General features: G+C 41.5%; 2 protein-coding genes across 2 annotated transcripts in view; one reads left to right on the forward strand and one right to left on the reverse strand.

The window, feature by feature from the left end:
• The first annotated feature begins 6,718 nt into the window (after positions 1-6,718).
• On the forward strand, positions 6,719-14,133 carry LOC117754690 (desmin-like). Its single transcript, XM_034573784.1, has 10 exons — positions 6,719-7,410; positions 9,325-9,385; positions 9,616-9,711; positions 10,905-11,066; positions 11,202-11,327; positions 11,513-11,623; positions 11,826-11,935; positions 12,071-12,123; positions 12,617-12,708; positions 13,426-14,133. The coding sequence occupies exons 1-10, from the start codon at positions 6,824-6,826 to the stop codon at positions 13,465-13,467; spliced, it is 1,440 nt and encodes a 479-aa protein (XP_034429675.1). The 5' UTR covers positions 6,719-6,823; the 3' UTR covers positions 13,468-14,133.
• Positions 14,134-17,846: 3,713 nt separating this feature from the next.
• tmem198a (transmembrane protein 198a) overlaps positions 17,847-19,090 on the reverse strand; it is a 29,515-nt gene continuing 28,271 nt past the window's right edge. Inside the window, exon 7 of the mRNA XM_034573792.1 lies at positions 17,847-18,610. Within this exon, the coding sequence (XP_034429683.1) occupies positions 18,458-18,610 (153 nt within the window). The 3' untranslated portion in view covers positions 17,847-18,457. The remainder of the gene's footprint in view (positions 18,611-19,090) is intronic.

Below are 19,090 nucleotides of genomic sequence, written 5' to 3' on the forward strand. Positions count from 1 at the left end.
AAACTGAAGTAAAACTGAACAAGCCCGCTGTGCCTCCATGAATAAAATATACTCAATATAGAATGTTATTTGCATGCGATGTATTTATAAGGTGTTTATGAATTGAATCAGTACATTTTATTTTCAACAGACAAACATTATATATAATTGTAACTACTATATATATAGTAGACTCACTATTCCCACCTTGCTTCTATCCTTGTCAGAGCATGGGCAGTATCCAGGGAATGATAATGATGTGGGAGTATCTTTGCTCACCCTCCCGAAGGTTCATATCTGCTGAATAATATTAAGTTGTGCATCATCCCCCTCATGAAACTCTGAGGTGACTGTGATTGAACAGGAAGTGGCCTTACTGTGTGGCGTGACTCATGAAACACATGATTTGATCTGATGTCCTCGGCTCTATTTCAGGCACATTGTGCTGCTGTTGGCTTTTGATATCGTATCTCGCCCAAGATAGACCCCAAAGTAGATCCTTGTAAACGATGTCCACCAAATATCTCTGGTTGCATGTTACACGCTTGCATGCAATCAAAAAAATATGCACACGCACAAACACACAGGAGAAACCCTGATTGGCATAGTGCATTCACTACTTACACTAATATTAACCAGCACATTTAAATTCCCCTGACCCAAACTGAACTCTAACTTCAACCCTGAAACCAGTTGAGGGGATCGATGGTTGAAAACTTAATTTTGTCCACTGCCTCACTCCTCCACTTTCATCCTTTGGTCCCTGTGTCACGCTCAGCTCAGCTCAGCTCACTGGCATGTGTGTACCAGCGTGTTTGGTTGGTTGCCGAGCAACACGCATTCAGTGTTTATGAAGGCTGAAACCAGCTGAACACCCCTGATCTATAGACACTATTTAAGTTGCGTTAAGACATTCAAGCCTTTTCACCGTGTCTCACTGTGGCTGTTATTCTATGGTAATTATCACGTTCTATTATTATCTGCTGTACCATCTGTAACTATATTACAACACTTATGCCAAAATACTAAATACAAAAATCCATATAGGAGGTGTCTCTGTAGTGTTTAGTGAAAACACACAGATTGTATTTCTCCGTTTCTCGTGTTCAGTGGTTAAAAAAAGTTCGGTCAAACTATTTCCCACCATGTCATCCACACTGCTTGGCTACTACTGCCCTGGCATTCCACAGAGCAGAGCCCCCCCATGCTAGAACCCAACTTTACCCAAAATACCTCACACTTTAAATGTGGTAGTAAGATAGGATTATATAATAGATTGAATTTTTTTTATATTACTTGGTAGAGTGCATACCTCTGCCAAGGCCCAACAGTCCCCTTATGAAACCATATTTTAAATTCACTAGATCTGCACTTCTTATTTGGATCTGCACAAAACGGCACACACTCATAAATATCAGTCCCCTAAACATGCCAGATTTGTTTTCATCAAGATCCATGAATTATTCTCTGAAAAAAATGCAGTATATTGCAATCTTTAAGAAATTTTAAAAAAAAAAATTCCTGGATCCATCATCTGATCCAGATCTGCAACAAAATTGAATGACTTCTTCCTCGGACCATGTCCCATCCTTCCACCAAATTTCATGGTAATAAGTTCAGTTGTTTTGTGTGTTATTGTGTGTTAAAAAAAATCAGAGGCCATAAAAAATGGCAGTGACAATATCTCATTGTAAGGACTTATTATTGGGTGGATGTTCTCTGACTCACTAGAGACAGTGTTTACCCTTAAAGGTTCAGTGTGTAGAATTTAGTGACATCTAGTGGTGATGTTGCATGTTGCAGCTGAATACCCCTCACCTCACCCCTCCCCTTCCAAACATGAAATAAAACTCAAAAGGTGTTTAGTTTGTCCAGTTTGGACGACTGTAAAAAACATGGCAGCCTCCGTAGAGGAGCCCGCTCCAGATGTAAATATAAAGTATTTAAATATAAAGGGACCATTCTAGGGTAAAGAAAAACAACAATTTGTACAATTTAGATCATTACACAAAAGTGAAAACATCACTAGGATTATTTTATATTCAATATCTGCCAATAGATCCCTTTCACCTAGATCTTACAAACTGGAGCTTCAATTTGGCTAATTAGTTTTTAACTAGTGCAAACTTGAGAAAATAAACTGCTGTTATTTTTAAACTGAAACATTGCATCCTATATTTAAAATAGAACCATGACATGGCTGAGTTGGGTTTGGCTGCTATGCACTGTTGATTTTCTCAGACTTGGTGCGTATACGTGTCTATGTCTATCTGATAACTGTTTTGTCAGCCGTGCCGGAATCTGCGTGCTAATTTAAGACTATTTTTTTTCTTGTGCCCCGGGTCGGGTGTTGCTTGTGTGTCTGCGGTTGTCTAGCAACTAGCAGGTCGCCCACTTTCTGTCCTCCGCTCAAGATCTGGTGGCCTTCAGCTGCGGGGAACTCCTGGATGAGCGGTGCCAGACATATCGACAGTTCACCCAGTCCAGTCACACCTTGCCCATGTCGTGTAATTCCACATCGTCTGACACAGTGAAAAGGCCCCTCATCATTCCTGCTGCATGAGTGCGGTGGGATGGGAAATCGTACGGAGCTTCGGTTTGAGGATGTGACTCGAAAACTCGTATTGGAACCCTTTGAGAGTAAGTCATCATCAGCGGAGAGGCCGCGTGCCAGTTTTTTTAAGGCCAAAGTTGAGCAGTGGTAACATGACAAACCGCAGAACTCATGTTTACCAATGTCAACACCAGTATTTCGGTTCAAGGTTATTCAGGGATGTTTCCCTGACCACATGGGCCTGTAGTGGTGGAACAAGAAAAGTCATGGTCTGATGATGTATGATGATAAAGGATGCATCTCCGCTTACATTCAACATTCATTTTGGGGTTCTCATAAATAAATAGAAATAAAATAAATGAAGCACTCCATTGCTAGATACCTGTTAACATAAGATCTGTGGTCTCTGTGGACACCTTTAAATTAATATGTGCCAATGCTTTGTCTGACTCTTATATTGTGTAGTTATGTTATGATATGTAAATATGCTAAACTCACAGTTGCTGTATAATTTGCTTTATCCCTCCTCTCAGTTACTGTGTCTATCGTGATGCAACAAAACACCAAAGAAAAATCCCTGTTTTTAGGATTTAGAGATACAGAAATTATACTTTAAGATAAGGAAAAAATATGAATTAATTTAATTTTAGGTTGGTAAACTTGATGTCATGTTTTTGCAGTGGGCAAAGTCCACAGTCCACAGTGTAAAGAGACCACAACAACTAGACACAGGTGGAACAGGAAGACAAGTGCATGATTAAATGAAAAAGGAACCAGGACAACATACGTGAGGGAAATGAGGAAGACGTGTCAGCTGGAATTGGGTCTAGCTAAACCTCAAAGGATAAGCTTAATAGATAATGGATTCATGTTTTTGTAGTTTTATCTTTCAGGGAAAATGAAGAACTTCTCAGACATTTTTAAAGTTAAACATATTTGAAAATGATAATTTAAAAAATGCGAACAACTCTCGATTGTGTGTCACAGTGTGTTTAACAATAGCTTCTCTTTTAGCTGCTACAAAATAAGATCTGACATACATAGATTGGTTCTGTGCTGCAGCTTTAATTTTAAGTCAAACCTTATTTTCATTTGATATTAGACACTAGAGTTTGATTGTCAGCGGTTATATTTATACAGGGGATGTCAGTAAAAGTCGCATCATTATTTTTATTTTTATTGCGGGTATCAGGCTCTGTGTTCACTCCCATGATCCTTTGGGAAAGTGACTGGACAACAGAGTTCATACGGGAAGAGCTAAAAATAGTACTGACACCAGTAGCAGCTGACACACACCCACGCACACACACACACACACACACACACACACACACACACAGACACACACACAGACACACACACAGACACACACACACTGCTTTTTGAAACGCAAATACACGCATGACCCCACACGACGGCCCCTCCAACTCCCACAAGCACACACACACACATGGACACTCACACACGCACAGTGCACTAACACAATGTTTCCTGTTTGATGCCAGTCAGAAATGTTGAAAGTTTAAAAACTTGGAGTCTCAGCAGAATGTGTTTGTACGATTTATTTGACGGTCATTTTACGTATGCCTGTTGTTAAGATTGGATTGTTAATAAAGCTTTGGCAAACCCATGGTCCACCCATGCAGGTGATTCCACTGTTGCCTGGTTGAACCTTGTCTCAGGACTGTGTGCAGGATGACCTTACCCCGTTTTCATTCTTATTGGTCCACAGATTTTTGTTTTTAACAGGATTTAACCCGACAGGAGGTGGAACTGAAAATCCTCTGTGTGAGTGTGCAGGGCATTCAAATGTCTGACTTGTGTAGGAATTCTGCTAAATGTTATGGGTCTATTCAGCTCTCAGAGGAGCATTTAGCACCACACAAAAGTAGAGGTGCAGGTCTTGTGACACAGGGAAGGGTAGAGATGCCTCACGAGTCATGTCAGTCGGTTATAGACCACAAGCATTCATTAACGCTCACATACACACACAAACACACACACACACACACACACACACACACACACACACACACACACAGATTTTTGAAACAAGAGACTTGCACATACACTTTTTTCATCAGCTTACCCATACATCACTGCCTGCTCAACCTAAACCCTTTGGTTCTTTTTAAGTTTATCCTGTGAACACCTTGAGGGAATTTCTTCAAATCTGTCAAAACACTCACACGGTCTCAAAAATGAACTGATAAGATTTTGGCTGTCAAAGGTCAAATTCATTGTGTTTTTTTACATCCATTCCATTGTTGGTAATGCAATACATCAGGAGCATCTGGAGGGAATTTCATTACTTTAGGCACAATAGTTCCACTTCGGGGGTGCATGAGTAAAGTTTTATGTCACTGTGACCCCACAAAACATGTATATGGAAGAATCTCAAGAATTTATTCACTGATTAGGACACAATTTCTTCGCAAATGTCAATAAAATGAGAAAGTGATGTCCAATTAGGTCAAAGGTCAACTTCACTACGTCATTTTTTGGTAAAATTGGAGCATACGCAAGACGTTTATTCATGGGTAAGATATAATGTGAAAAAATTAATCAAAGAATTATCTACCCATTCAACTACGTGGAGTTTCTTTTTAATCTTAACCAACTTTAAACTGTGAATTGTTGATATGCCCCACACATTTTCTAAAATTAGATTCAGTTTAAGCTGCTCAGCCATGTTTCAATCAGCAGGCGGCCATTTTTTTGACCCCCAGGGAAATCCATTAATTGTGCTAACTGCCCAGCACCAAACAACAGACAGATGGAGTATAAGAAACTTACTTATGAATCACGTCATACAATAAAAGAAGGAAGTGATGATTAGAACAGACAAAATATCAGGAAAACAAAGCTAATTTTGCTGTGCATGTGCTGGATGTGTAATTAAACATTTGCAACATTCTACCTATAATAACTTTATCCATGTGAAAACATTATGTACCTCAAATTGATGAATATACACACAATTCACTGATTCATATGCAGCATTATAAAAAAACCTCAAATGTTGCATGTAACCAGACAGTGCAGGGATGATTTGCACATTTCTACGCTCACTCATGTTGTGAGTAACCACAGGGAAAGAGCCCTTATAGCGAGATGGAGTATGCGACCTTCCTGGCAGCGGCTCTATCAGCCAACCCGCTCTGCTGCTTATGTAACCAAGGGCAGATACATAACTCTATGGAAACTCTACGGCGGAGCAGTAAATCAAACATGGCATAATCAGTTCTGATGTGGCAGCATTGGTACAATGCTAAACATCCATATCGCATGCTTGGATATGTTCATGGTCATTTGAAGGTTTTGAAATGGAGAGGGAATCTGAGAACAGGAAGATAGTCCATGTGCTTTTATGTTCCGTTGCTCCATAAAAATGAAATCAAGCTGAATGACAGTGAATGTCCTGAGGCTATGTGAAGCTACGTCAATGATTAGCCGGCTCATGTTTAGGTAAAATCCAACTTCCCACACAAATACAGAGACTGACTGACTTGCTCACTCACTCAGTCGGGTCTCCATCCAAGCAAACACACACACACACATGCAAGCACAAGGCCGCCGTTGAAACCAGACCCCTTCGACAGCTGAATCCAGGGCCTGGCAACAGGAGTGACAAGGGGGGAGAGGAATGAGAGGCTGAAAAGGGGGAGGAGATTGTAGAGGAAAGGCTCGTAGGATAATGGATGACTTATCAGGAGACTGCAAAGAAACTGATTACAAAAATGCACTTTCACTATTATTAACTCTCCTGAAATTAAAGAGGAGCCAGGTCATTCAAAAAGCAATCATTTACACCCGACATCATACGATACAAATGGATTTGAAATCAATTTGTCAGGTCAACAAAAGAGGATTAGATCACTTTTAGGAAAAGGAGGCAAAATGAAGCCAAGATGATAAAAAATGAGACTCAAGTTGTGCTCCGACTCAAGAAGCCTTGAGATTTGGTCCGAATAGACTCTATAAGCTACAAAACGGGGAAACAGTGGGTCCAATCCGAACTTCTTCACGTTTGGCCTTCTGAAAGGAGAATAGGGTGGAATGGAGGGGTGTGGAGTAGGGGGTGTACAGAATTGGGTGAATGGAGAAGGTGGGAGGACAGAGAGGAGGGCTTGGGGCGTGCATGGGTGTGGTAGCTCTACAAATAGCTCCACTCTGCGCCCGACATTTCTTCACTTACTCTCCCTCCCAGTTGCCCAGTGGGACAGTTGGGTCTCAGCATCTCAAGCAGCTCCATCAACACCACAAGCCAAACCAAACAGTGAACCAGCCATGAGCAAGTCCTTCGCCTCATCAGCCCAGTCGGCCTCCTCGTACCGCCGCACCTTCGGCTCTGGTGTCGGTTCAACCCCGATGTCTTCCCACTTCTCCTCCTCTGGAGGAGGAGGAGGAGGCCGCAGCTCTTCAAGCCACATGTCAAGCAGAGTCTACGAGGCCAAGAGCTCCGCCATCCCCTCATATTCCAGCTACAGGGTGTCCTCTGGTGCTGGAGGGGCTGGGTATGGCTCCTCCACAGCCATGCGCACCTACTCCGGCGAGAAACTCGACTTCAACCTGGCCGACGCCATGAACCAGGACTTCCTCAACACAAGGACCAACGAGAAGGCCGAGCTCCAGCACCTCAACGACCGCTTTGCCAGCTACATCGAGAAGGTGCGTTTCCTGGAGCAGCAGAATGCGACCCTGACGGTGGAGATTGAGAAGCTGAGGGGCCGCGAGGGGCCCGGGCGCGTGTCTGAGATGTACGAGGACGAAATGAGGGAGCTGAGGAGGCAGATAGAGGCCATCTCCAACCAGCGCGCCCGAGTGGAGGTGGAGAGAGACAACCTGGCTGATGACCTGCAGAAAGTGAAGATGAGGTAACCTTTGTTGCATCGATTGTGTGGATGAATGGATTAATGACAGAAAGGTGTAGGAGGAATTTAGATTTTTTTCAACGCTACTGTGAAGGTGATGCTGATATCTTTCATGGTTTAAACAGAGAGAGAGCACAGAAGAGAGACGCACTTAGCCAGAGGCTGACGCTAGCTCAGAAAGATGTTTGACCTTTGAAAGTTGCAGAAAGTTAATAACTGTATTAAATAATAAATTGTTAAATAATTGTGATACTTCTACTCCATACAACTAGCACATCTATATATGGTGACTAGTATAACCAAAGTTCCTGCACCGGTTGATTCATTTGGTTGTTTCCAGAAGTCTGGGAAGAGAAAACTTGTGTCTTGAATATTTATCTTGTACCTGTTTTGAGTAGATTAAATGTTCGTGTCAGTTTTTTGTAATCAATGCAATGGAAGATTTTAAAAAGCAACATCTGGCTTCCATTGTCACTCACCAGTTTCCTGTGGTGTTTTGGAGGAAAAGTAAAAACAAGTTAATGAAGAAGAGGTTTGAGGATGAGCGGAGTGTTTTGTAATTTATTCACAAGAGATGTAACCGGAAAAAAGTGAAGAGAGAGAGAGAGAGAGAGACTCAGAAGTTGAGAAAGATGGACGGGGAAAGTTTCAGGCAGACAGACAGCAACACAAGAGACAGACAGGAAGACTTGTCGCCAGAGCCACACAGCCTGTTACATGTATGTGTGTGTCTGTGTGTGTGTGTGAGTGGGTGTGTGTTAGGGAGAGAGCTGTGATGTGGGTGTAACTCTGAATTGCCTATTTGTAGCTACTAGGTCAGCTCTATGAATTTAGAATTTCTGTCACTGCAACAGCGAGCAACATCACTTGAATTTAAGTGTACATGTAAGCACACACACACACACACACACACACTTTCTCTTTATCAGCCCTTTTTAAATTGTTGCCTGCAGCACCGAGTGAAGCACCTGCTGCTCTGAAGGAGATCAAAAAATAATCCTGCCTGCCAACAGTTTCAATGCATGCCTGCAGACTCACACATCCACCCATAGGATGAACCACAAATTACATATCATAGAAAAGTGTTATCCGACCAATTTCATTTCTCCCTTCTTTGCTGTCCCGACAAAACACACAAAAAAATGAATTTGCCACACACACACACACACATATACACACAAAGACACACACACACACACACACACACACACACACACACACACACACACACACACACACACAGTAAATTAAACAACTGTAAGGACTTCAGGAATATTAAAGGGAACGGCACAGGTGAAAAGTTTTATGAAAATATGTTCTGTGGAGGTTAAATATGTATAATCTGCTAAGTGCTGTCCATCAATTCCAACTAATGTGAATAAATACATACATTTTACCACACAGTATGTTAAAAGTGCTGTTCTAGGAAAATATTCAAATTAGCATTTCACAAACATTTGAATAAGCAAAAAATGACCAAGCAGTGACCCCCCTGAACCAACATCGCACTGTCTACAACTTCCAGGTCCCAGTTGTTCAGGGTGAACAGTGAAATGTTAATTCTGGAAACAGCAGCAGCCAAGGGCAGACTCCTGCTCCTTTGTCACCGTCACCCTTGTGACATTGTGAGAGCAGCTGCGCCACAGCTTTAGGCCTCAAAGAGCAACTGCACAAGGGTGTAAGAGTTTGTGTGTGTACGGGTGCATGTAAAAAAAATAAATGTTGGATTGCAACGTGTCAGAGCAGAGAGCAGAAGGTTGTAGAGAGGTTGCAACTAGTTTATCTGTAATTGGTCTCTGGAGAGGACGCCATGCTCTCACACACAGTTGTTCAGTTTGTAAATAGCTTATGTTTCAACTCCACTGTTTTCTGTTTTTGCTCTTTTTCCACAATCTCTACGACTCCTGTTCTCTGCAGACTGCAGGAGGAGGTTCATCAGAAGGAAGAGGCTGAGAGCAACCTGTCTGCTTTCAGAGCCGTATGTCCTCCATTTCCATAATTTCACTCCTGCATATATTAAGTGGTTATCGCCTCAATGTTCTGAGTAAAAAATTTCCTTCAGTCTCATTCTCCAGTGGTTACCCTCATTCCACTTTTATCCTTCTCGTCAATCACTTGACTCCCCTCAATTTCCTGTTTCTTCTACACCCTCTTACCTTTCCTGTTGGTTAATTGTGTGTCTGTTTTGCGTTTTGTGTTTGCGTCCAGGATGTAGACAATGCCACTCTGGCCAGGCTGGACCTGGAGAGACGCATTGAGAGTCTGCAGGAGGAGATCGCCTTCCTCAAGAAGATCCATGAGGAGGTTCGTTGTTCCGACTATAAATCTTATCTGGCTGTCTCCACCGAGACACGCCTACAGTAATATATCTATGTGCTATGTGTGTAAGGGGTGTGTGCTGTATCATATAGCAGATCCTCAACTTCAGACCTGAGCCTCTGTCGGCACGCCGGGGGATCAAATATTTCACACTTAAACACGGCCGTTAATATTAAAATGTATTTATAATACACACTCACACATTCTCCCACTCATTTTCTCTCAGCTCTATCGCACGCACGTCATCGTTTTCGCTCTTCTACAGAGCAATTCACTAAGTGCAACACAGACATTTGTGCAGATTCGCTTTCAGACATCAAAAGACACACACTCAGACACATGCTGGCCCACCTCAGGGCCCCTCCTGTCATTTTTTGTCTTCCCTGCCTCCACTCTGACCTCTCAGAAATGCTGAGCTGCTGATAGGTTAAAGAGAGCATGTCAGCTGCTGTGTCTGTGTGTGTGTGTGTGCATATGTGTGTGCATGTGAACAGATGCAAAGCTATTTTTATCGTTCAGTCAGACTGGAGGACAGCTGAGTGAGGCCAGTCAGTTTTTTAAACTTCACAGATCAGATACTGGGTTATTTTGGGATTGATACTTATATTTCAATAATGTTACTTATAGGACATAGATCATACATTGTTCTATATTCCAATGTCAAGATAGTCTCAAAGTGTTTTTGATTATGGGACAGAGAAGGTTTAGTCCAGTAGGATTAAGGGGGGTCTATTGGCAAAAAAATATAAAAATATATATCATTAGAATAATGTTTTTATTAGTGCATAATGAAATTTGTATTAGTGTATAATCCACTGAAACATTAACAATATTTTTTTGTTACCTTGGAATGAGCCCCTCAAAGCTACATTAGGAGTAAGGTTCGATAATACTTGTTTCTACAGTAGTGCAGAATGGAAAAAAAACTAACTCTGGTTCTAGAGAGGTTTTTTTTCTTGTTTTTATGTTACATGAGATGTGTGAGGGGAAAGGTATTCATATGGTTGCAATCTGCAATGTCACCACTAGATGTCACTAAATTCTACACACTGGTCCTTTAAATTATATCTTTGCTCTGTTTCTTTTTCTTTAAAACCCAACACAAGTCATTCTTTCCTATTTATCATTAATATCAATATATATCTTTAATGAAAAATTGCTTTATTCTCTCCTCTCAGGAAATCCATGAGCTGCAGGGCCAGATGCAGGAAACCCAGGTCCAGGTCCAGATGGACATGTCCAAGCCCGACCTGACCGCTGCTCTGAGGGACATCCGCATGCAGTACGAGGGCATCGCCGCCAAGAACATCTCAGAGGCTGAGGAATGGTACAAGTCTAAGGTGTGGTGGAAGCACAAATACAGTTCATATATCACACACACACACACACACACACACACACACACACAGACAGAGAGTGATAGTCTATTTCAGCTTTTATTGCAACTGCTATAACTTTGTCCTCTCTCCTCTCAGGTGACTGATTTGAGCCAGGCTGTGAACAAGAACAACGATGCACTGCGTACGGCCAAACAGGAGAGCATGGAGTACAGACACCAGATCCAGTCCTACACCTGCGAGATCGACTCACTGAAAGGCACCGTGAGTATCAGCTTCATTGAATGCACTTAGTTCATTACTTATTCTGGTTATGAAAAGGCTGTCTTTTCTTTCACATACATTCTGCCTGCACACACCTCCATTTTCCCCCTTCTGTCTATCTCTTTCATTCTATTTTCGGGCCACACTTTCCCCACTATTAACTTCATGTCTCACTTCTCTTCTAGAATGAGTCTCTGCTGCGCCAGATGAGAGATATGGAGGATCGCATGGGCCGTGAAGCCACCAGTTACGCTGATACCATCACAAGGCTGGAGGAAGACATCAATAAGATGAAGGTAATCAGCATAGAGGTTTTACACTTACTCCTTAGGCCATGAAAATACTCAATTCAGGTTAATGCTCACTCTGGTGATAATCGTTAACTAGAGCTCATGGATTTATCCACTGCATCACTGACTGGGAACAGTAATATATAGCATTGTTTTGTTTGGTGAGAAGTGTATTTGAATAGGTAATAAATCATTTTCTGATTTAAAGGATGATATGGCCCGCCACCTGAGAGAGTACCAGGACCTCCTCAATGTGAAGATGGCCCTTGATATTGAAATTGCCACCTACAGGAAGCTGCTGGAGGGAGAGGAGAGCAGGTGTGTGTTTGCGTGCTGTGAAGTCAGGCAGTATTAGTCCCAAGCCGACATCATAATCGTACTTTTCTCACTGAGATGTGTAACTTGCATATATGCATATATTAATGTTGCATTGAATGTTCATCCTCTTCACAGGATCACCACCACTGGGCCTGTCCAGACTTCTTATTCCACCATTGGATTCAGAGGTAAAAACCACGCATTCTTTTCTCCAAACATAAAAATCCATTTTACATTCCAGATGAGTCGATGAAGGGATACAAAAGGACTAATTATAGCATGTGACTGTATATGGTGGTTGCCATTTTGAGGGTAGCAAATCTGCAGCATCACATTCTGACCACTGTGTGGTGATATGTGATGTGTCAAACCTCAACAGCTCTGTGATCCACAGAGGCAACCATCACAAAGCCACACATCGATAAACTCACAACCTGGCCTCCTCATCAAATGTATTTACAGATGTAGTGAGCAATTGTGTCGACACCTTCCGTACAGTTCGTATTTATGAATATGAGTTTATTGATGGCTGTCCCCATAAAGTGCAAGGCATGTCATCATCTTCAATGCTTATTACACCTCTGGTAGCAACAACAAGTGTCTGTAAAGTACATGAGCTCAGTGGAACTGCAGCAGAGTTTAAAGTATGAGTATAAGAGCTGAGTGAATGTGTTCTTGCAGAGACCAGTCCTGAGTCCCAGCATCAACGCTCATCAGAGGTTCACTCCAAGAAAACTGTTCTCATCAAGACCATTGAGACCCGCGATGGAGAGGTATGAGCACACTCACAACATATATGTCTCAGCATGTATTTATATGTGAAGAAGTCCATGCACAGACATCCCAGAGTCTCATAGAACATGCACACAACCTTGCAGTACATCATTTGATAAAACTGTTCATCTATGAAGAAATGACACCAAATGGATCCAGTGTGTTGTTGTTGATTTGTTGCTGTGTATATTCTCACCCAGATGAAGTATGCTATGAGCCAGGGCGCTAGTGCCCAGTGTGTAAGTCTGGTTCCCACCTCCCCTTTGACACCAGTTCACTAGATTTCTGCAAACTACCAGATTTAAAAAGAAAATACCTCTGTTAACTTTGGTTTATTCTCCACCTGCATCTCCGTCTGCGATAGGCCAAAGTTTACAGCTGAGTTTGATAGCATGTAAAGAGAGATAACACTTTTCTGAGTTGAGATCAAAACTGCAGCAACATCTAGAGTTTTTAAATGAACGCCGGAAATCTGGTAGTTTGCACCGACCCTGTATGGACACTTTAACATAGACAGCAACACTCCACTGTCAGTGCTCACTGTGCCCCCCCCCACACACAGCACAAACAAAACCTGCACTCAAGAGGTGAACATCAATATTGTCAGTATTGTCACTGTTGATAGAGAATACTCTCACCTATCATCTATAGAACTAACATAATTATTGTTTTTTACTTCTTTAATTGTTGTATTATCTCTTTCTTTGCCTCCTCAGGTGGTCAGCGAGTCCACACAGCACCAGCAAGACATCATGTAAACAACAAGAGGCAACATAAGAAACACCATGTATGATAAATGAATAAAAAGAATAGTGCAACCATTTACATTTACCTATGACGACTACAACGATTTATAAGCTGAGCCCATTTTTAGGTACAGAACTCTGATCGATTTAAATGGAAAACTATTATGAAAGTGAATGCAACCAGTATATGTACTGTATACATAATAAACATCATAGTGGAGCTGTGGAGGTGCAATGCACTGCATTCCAGGAATTTACACTTTGTTCATGCTACTTTCTGTCTCTCAAATAAAGACCTGAGTATCTTGTCTACAAACAATACAAAGGCGAGAGTGCAGTTTCAATTCACAACAAACCTTTGGTGTAGCCGTTTTGGCCCAGTATAAGTTCCAAATGGTCCTGCACATATTTCCAGTCTCTCTGTGCAAACGCATGAGAATATGATTTGATTGAAGAAGGCTTGTGATTTGTGTAACTGATTTAAGGAAAGTGAGATGTTGGTCTGACGTTTGAAATATGTCAGAAACACAAAAACATGTGACGAAAAAAAGGAACTCAGTCATGTATTTTAAGTTTGAGCAAAAGAGCATGTGCTGGGTCTTTGATTGTGCGTATGGGTTAACCATGGGTCTGGTGCTTCACTGTGACAAAAAAAAAAAAACTAAAATAATAAAAGCATTTATTATCACCATTTGTCAGTTTGGATTTTTTTTTTATTTTGAGAAAGAGCAAACATTCCTTCTCCTTCCCTCATGAACTGCTCAAACCCACTGCATTAGGTCCGCACCCCGGCCAAGCGTAGCACTCTTCTGACTTTTAATTCACTTTTATAAAGAAAATGGGAAGTCGCCGTTCTGTTGAAGTTATCAGCAGCAGAGCCGGGTCGTCTTGGTGGCGGAGAAAAGTGAACAATGGCTTTTAATGAGCTGGTCCCGGTCATGATTTGTTTCTGGCAGAAAGGAGATTAGTGCACAGCATTACAGTCTGTGCACTTTGTTTATGAAGTCACTGGACTGAAAATGTCAGCGGAGACCAAAAAAAAAAAGAACAAAAGTGGAGCAGTGGAGGAGGAAAGTAGAAATAAAGCAGCGAAGAAGGGGAGCGAGACCGAGAGGGTGAGAGAGAAAATGAGAAAGACGGAGGGGGCTGATTCACAGACACACAAGATCAGTTAGAGATAATAAGAAGCAACAAAGATTAAGAAGAAGAAGTGGAGCCATGTTGTTCAGAACGTTTTGTCCCGGTCATTGTTTCTTTGCACTTCTGTCAATGACAAGTGTCATAGTGTCTGAATCTGGACCCAGGTACAGAACAGAGAACACAGAGAATGTTTAACAAATCTATTGCAATTAACAGAGAGAATCCTGAGAGTTGAGCAGAGTGACGGTGGAGAGGTGACAATAAAGAGCTGCAGGGCCGAGTGGCAGGTGAGTTTTGAGGCAGGCAGGGAACAGCAGGAGAAGAAAACCTGAAGACTTGTAGGACTAAAGTCAGAAAGACTCAAATACAACAGGGCTCCAAGAACAAAAAGTACAGAAACTAAACAGGCTGTAGCATGAGTGTGGTGAACTGACACACTGCCGGAGAACTGATGGCAGCTCTGTGTATATATACTGAGGAGTAGTTTGCTTAATGCTTTACAGGTGGGTCAGCCACGCCCCTATGGATACCTGCTACTCTCTCTCTCTCTCTCACACACCCATTCACACACACACCCATTCACACACACACACACACACACACACACACACACACACACACAAGTTTTATATGGATATCGGCTATTTCTTTTTTAGAATTGTGACTATTTCGGAATTACCATAATTCGAGCTTTACATTTCTATGCCGCAATTTCTCATTTCCTATTGATCTATGATGATCTACAATACCTGCAGATATAACGTCCAGGCTAAATACTGGAATAAGCCTAATATAGTATCTGATCTGACTGTAGTATTTAGCTTAAGTTTAGGTATCGTTGTATCATGTATTGTAGTGCTGGACACAAATAATGGAGGTTGGAACAGTGGAACAGTGAGAGACAGGAAGACAATTAGGTTGTAGAACCACAATGTTTATCATATTTTAGGTCCATATAAATTCATGCGCAGTAACAATGACAATAATAATCATAATCATAATAATCATAATAATAATCATAATAAACAGGGTGGTCGGAACATCATTATTCATCATCTCGCAATGAATGAATTGCTAATGACTGCTGATAATCAAAAGTCAAGGCTCAGTTTGTTATAGTTGATTTTCAGCATCACATGGATGAGACAGGAGGAGAATGATAGAAGTGCATCCACCGCCCAGCCAAATGAAACCAACTGGACATACAGTGTCATACAACGCAATATAAAACAAGTCTACTCCATTAGAAAATAATCCGCTGGATCATTTCCATGACATAAGCGATCGTGGTGTAAAACATGAAAACAGAACCAAACATTTGTACATTTAAAAACTATTTACAGTTCAGTATCTACAATGAAGGCGTTATCCCAAAATATACTCACAAGTGAGAAGCAGTCACAGGGAATGATAGGAAGAAAAGCAAATCAAAGGAAGAAGAGGAGGAGAACAATTATTCACTTTGTCCCCAGGTTACAAGCAAGACAAAGGTCAAAGTTTAACATTTTGCTTCCAAGGACAGTGATGGTGTCACAACTGCACCACAATGAAACCACAGAAGTGAACAGGACTGGAATGTAAGCAAAACCCAGAATAACACCTGAACAGCCACTTACATACAGACGCATAGAGCAGAACAGAGGGTGACTTAGCATATCACAGTGAAATGATTCAAATGGCTTTTCAAAGCCCTTTACCTGGACAGTGTAAATGAAGAAAAAGAAGAGGAGGAGGAGGAGGATGAGAAGAAGAATGAAGAACAATGAGGAGGAGGGGCGAAGAAGAAGAAGAAGCAGCAAGAGGAGGAGGAAGAGCAGGAGAAGAAGAAGAACTCAGCAGTCGTATCTTTTCATTGAGACTGAATATTTTGGTGCTTTTAGTTTTTTTTTCTAATCTTGTACCACAGATATAAATTTCATTTTTTTTTCTAAACCAGGGCTGAATGAAAATATTCAGATTAGGATGCTCACTCCTGCATCCTGCACATCACTTCAGATCAACATCCTTCTACAAGTTGAACTCCATTCAATCAATGCTGAAAGTGTTTTGTGCACCCTAGGAAAATAAAACTGGAAATCAGAAGTATTTTTACATGACAACAGTGACACACGGAAACACTGACACATAGTTACACAGAGATTCTCATGCAGTAATGGGTTAGAGTGAAAGTCCTCCGGTCCCGAGTTCATCACACGAAGAACTGCAAAGTCTGCTGAAGCCAAGCCCCACCTCAGTATTTAGAAGTACTTCAGTATTTAAGTATTGTAGGATTGTTTTGTTTTTCAAAACCTCAGAAAAAAATTAAAATTAAATAAATAAAAGACAAAACTGTTGCGGAGGATTTCGTTGTGGCATTTCGGGATATTTTAGTGCCTTTATTTTTACAGCAACATTTAATCTCAGTTGGAATGATAACATTGTTTATTGTGGGAAGCAACAGAACAGGTTGAAAAAAACAAAAATAGTTCTGTTGTACTGAAAATGCAAACTGCATCTTCACCACAACAACAGTGTTACCACAACTGAATGTAAAAGCGAATCACACGCGAAAGGTATGTAATGCATGTGCACACAAACATATTCATACATAAAAGGTGCAGGTCCAATAGTGAACAGTAGAGGGCGCCCATTGCAGATGCTTTTCACTTTCACTCAGTCTCTTTTACAGGAGATTATCCCCCTTTCTAAATCCCCTTTTGCTCTTCAGTGTTTTCATCATTTAAGTCTTTTAAACAAAAAGATTCTCATTTTAACTGGACCAGTATATCGAGTAAAAAAAGAGTGAAAACAACGGAGAATAGATTTTTACATACATCACCATGAACCCCCCCCCCGTCCCTGGCTGATATTTGGTACAAGCCATCACTTGCCACAGGGCTCATGTGTCCACACACACAAAACACACGATATTTAACATTTTCACTGTCTTGTTTCGGCCCCTTTCACATCAACGAGTTAGTTTCCTAGACGACCATGTATCAGACAACTCTTAATTGTTTTTTACAGCATTTTAAACAGATCTGTAAATGTAGATTGTTTTGGGGGAATCATGGGGACATGGGAGCACTTGGAGACATGTCAACAAACAGAGTTATACACAATTGCTTCAAAGTCAGTGGAAAGAAAGAAGAAGGGAGGTGTCTCCTGCTCACGTCCAGTTGGCAACTGAGGGCACGAGGAAAGCGGCGAGATGAAGCACATTCTCCTTGGAAAACGGAGCGTTCGTGGGAGAAACGGCATAAAAAACTGTCTTTGTTTCTGCATTTTGAAGCAAGACTGTTGTTGCCAAGTCTGGATTCACAGACTGTCAGTGAAGATAACAGGCTCATGAAAACCTTGTTTGACCTTTCATTGGAGCAAATAATGAAGAGCTGCCTCTCTGTTTTAGTATTAGCTGTTGTTTTATTGTTTTCTTCTGAGAGCTCTGAAATCCTTTCTTACCTTGATTCTTTAAATGCCACACGACAGTTTTATCTTAAATGGCACAACCGCGCATAGAGACGTTAGCGTTTTAAGGTTTTTTTATTTGATCCCAATGGATTTTTACTTCTTATTGCTTGAAGCAACCCCAAAATTAAAAAGAGTCAGATACAGCTGGAAATAACTCATGATGCCAGAGATTTGACCACATTGCCTTCAACAGCAATCAGCTCTTGCTCTGTTTGTCTTTAACAGGTCTGAGAGGAGCAAACCAGTATGGGACTCAATCCAGCCATCTCAGGAACTCATCCTGTTGGGATAGGCAGTTCATTAGGTTGGCACGGTGAGGTCAGGTTTTCTATCCCAAACTGCGACAAAGTGTCTTCAAGCAGCCTTGTTGTGTTTGTGCGACCGTTTGAGTGGATTTATGCATTTCGCCGCCTCAGATGCGGACCGGGGGGCAGCTGGGGGCCGTGAGGGGCACCTGAGAGCCGCAGTCGTAGTCGAGTTCGGCCATCCGGGAGCGGCTCATCATGCGACTGTTGGAGTACACCCGTCTGTCCGTCTGCCTGTCCCTGAAACTCCTGATGTAGCTCTGTGGACAAACAGAAGATGATGAGATTGTGAAAGTTCAAGTACAACATTTTCAAAACTTATTTATTGTGAAAGTGGAGCTAGCAGACAAACAAGACCCAAGTACCTGGAAGTCAAAAGCTCCCTCACATTAACATATTGTTTGATGGATTAAAAACGGTGTAAAAGCAACAGTGACCAGTTGAACCCTGGTGAAAGTTTAAGCTTAGCCAGAGCTAAGCTAAATCTTGCCGCTGGCTCCACCATCATATTGAAGAAACTGGCATGAGAGTGGTATCCATATTTTCATTTACATCTTGCCAATGAAAACAAATACAATTTTTTTCAGAAAATGTCAAACAAAGGAAAATATATGTTTTTCAAATGTTTTTTAATGGGCCTACTTTTGGTAAATTCTTGGAATATTTATCAAACCATGATTTCCACCAATATAGCCACAATCTCAGAAGGCACAAGGGCTCTGGAGACCATGCACCTCTAC

Source organism: Hippoglossus hippoglossus, chromosome 21 (genome assembly GCF_009819705.1).
Source record: "Hippoglossus hippoglossus isolate fHipHip1 chromosome 21, fHipHip1.pri, whole genome shotgun sequence".
In the NCBI taxonomy this organism is placed as follows: Eukaryota; Metazoa; Chordata; class Actinopteri; order Pleuronectiformes; family Pleuronectidae; genus Hippoglossus; species Hippoglossus hippoglossus.

Coding starts and splice junctions, on each gene's coding strand:
- LOC117754690 (XM_034573784.1), top strand. CDS start 6,824: ATGAGCAAGTCCTTCGCCTCATCAGCCCAGTCGGCCTCCTCGTACCGC. Junction 9,712..10,904: donor TCAAGAAGATCCATGAGGAG/GTTCGTTGTTCC, acceptor CTCTCCTCTCAG/GAAATCCATGAGCTGCAGGG. Junction 12,124..12,616: donor TTCCACCATTGGATTCAGAG/GTAAAAACCACG, acceptor GTGTTCTTGCAG/AGACCAGTCCTGAGTCCCAG.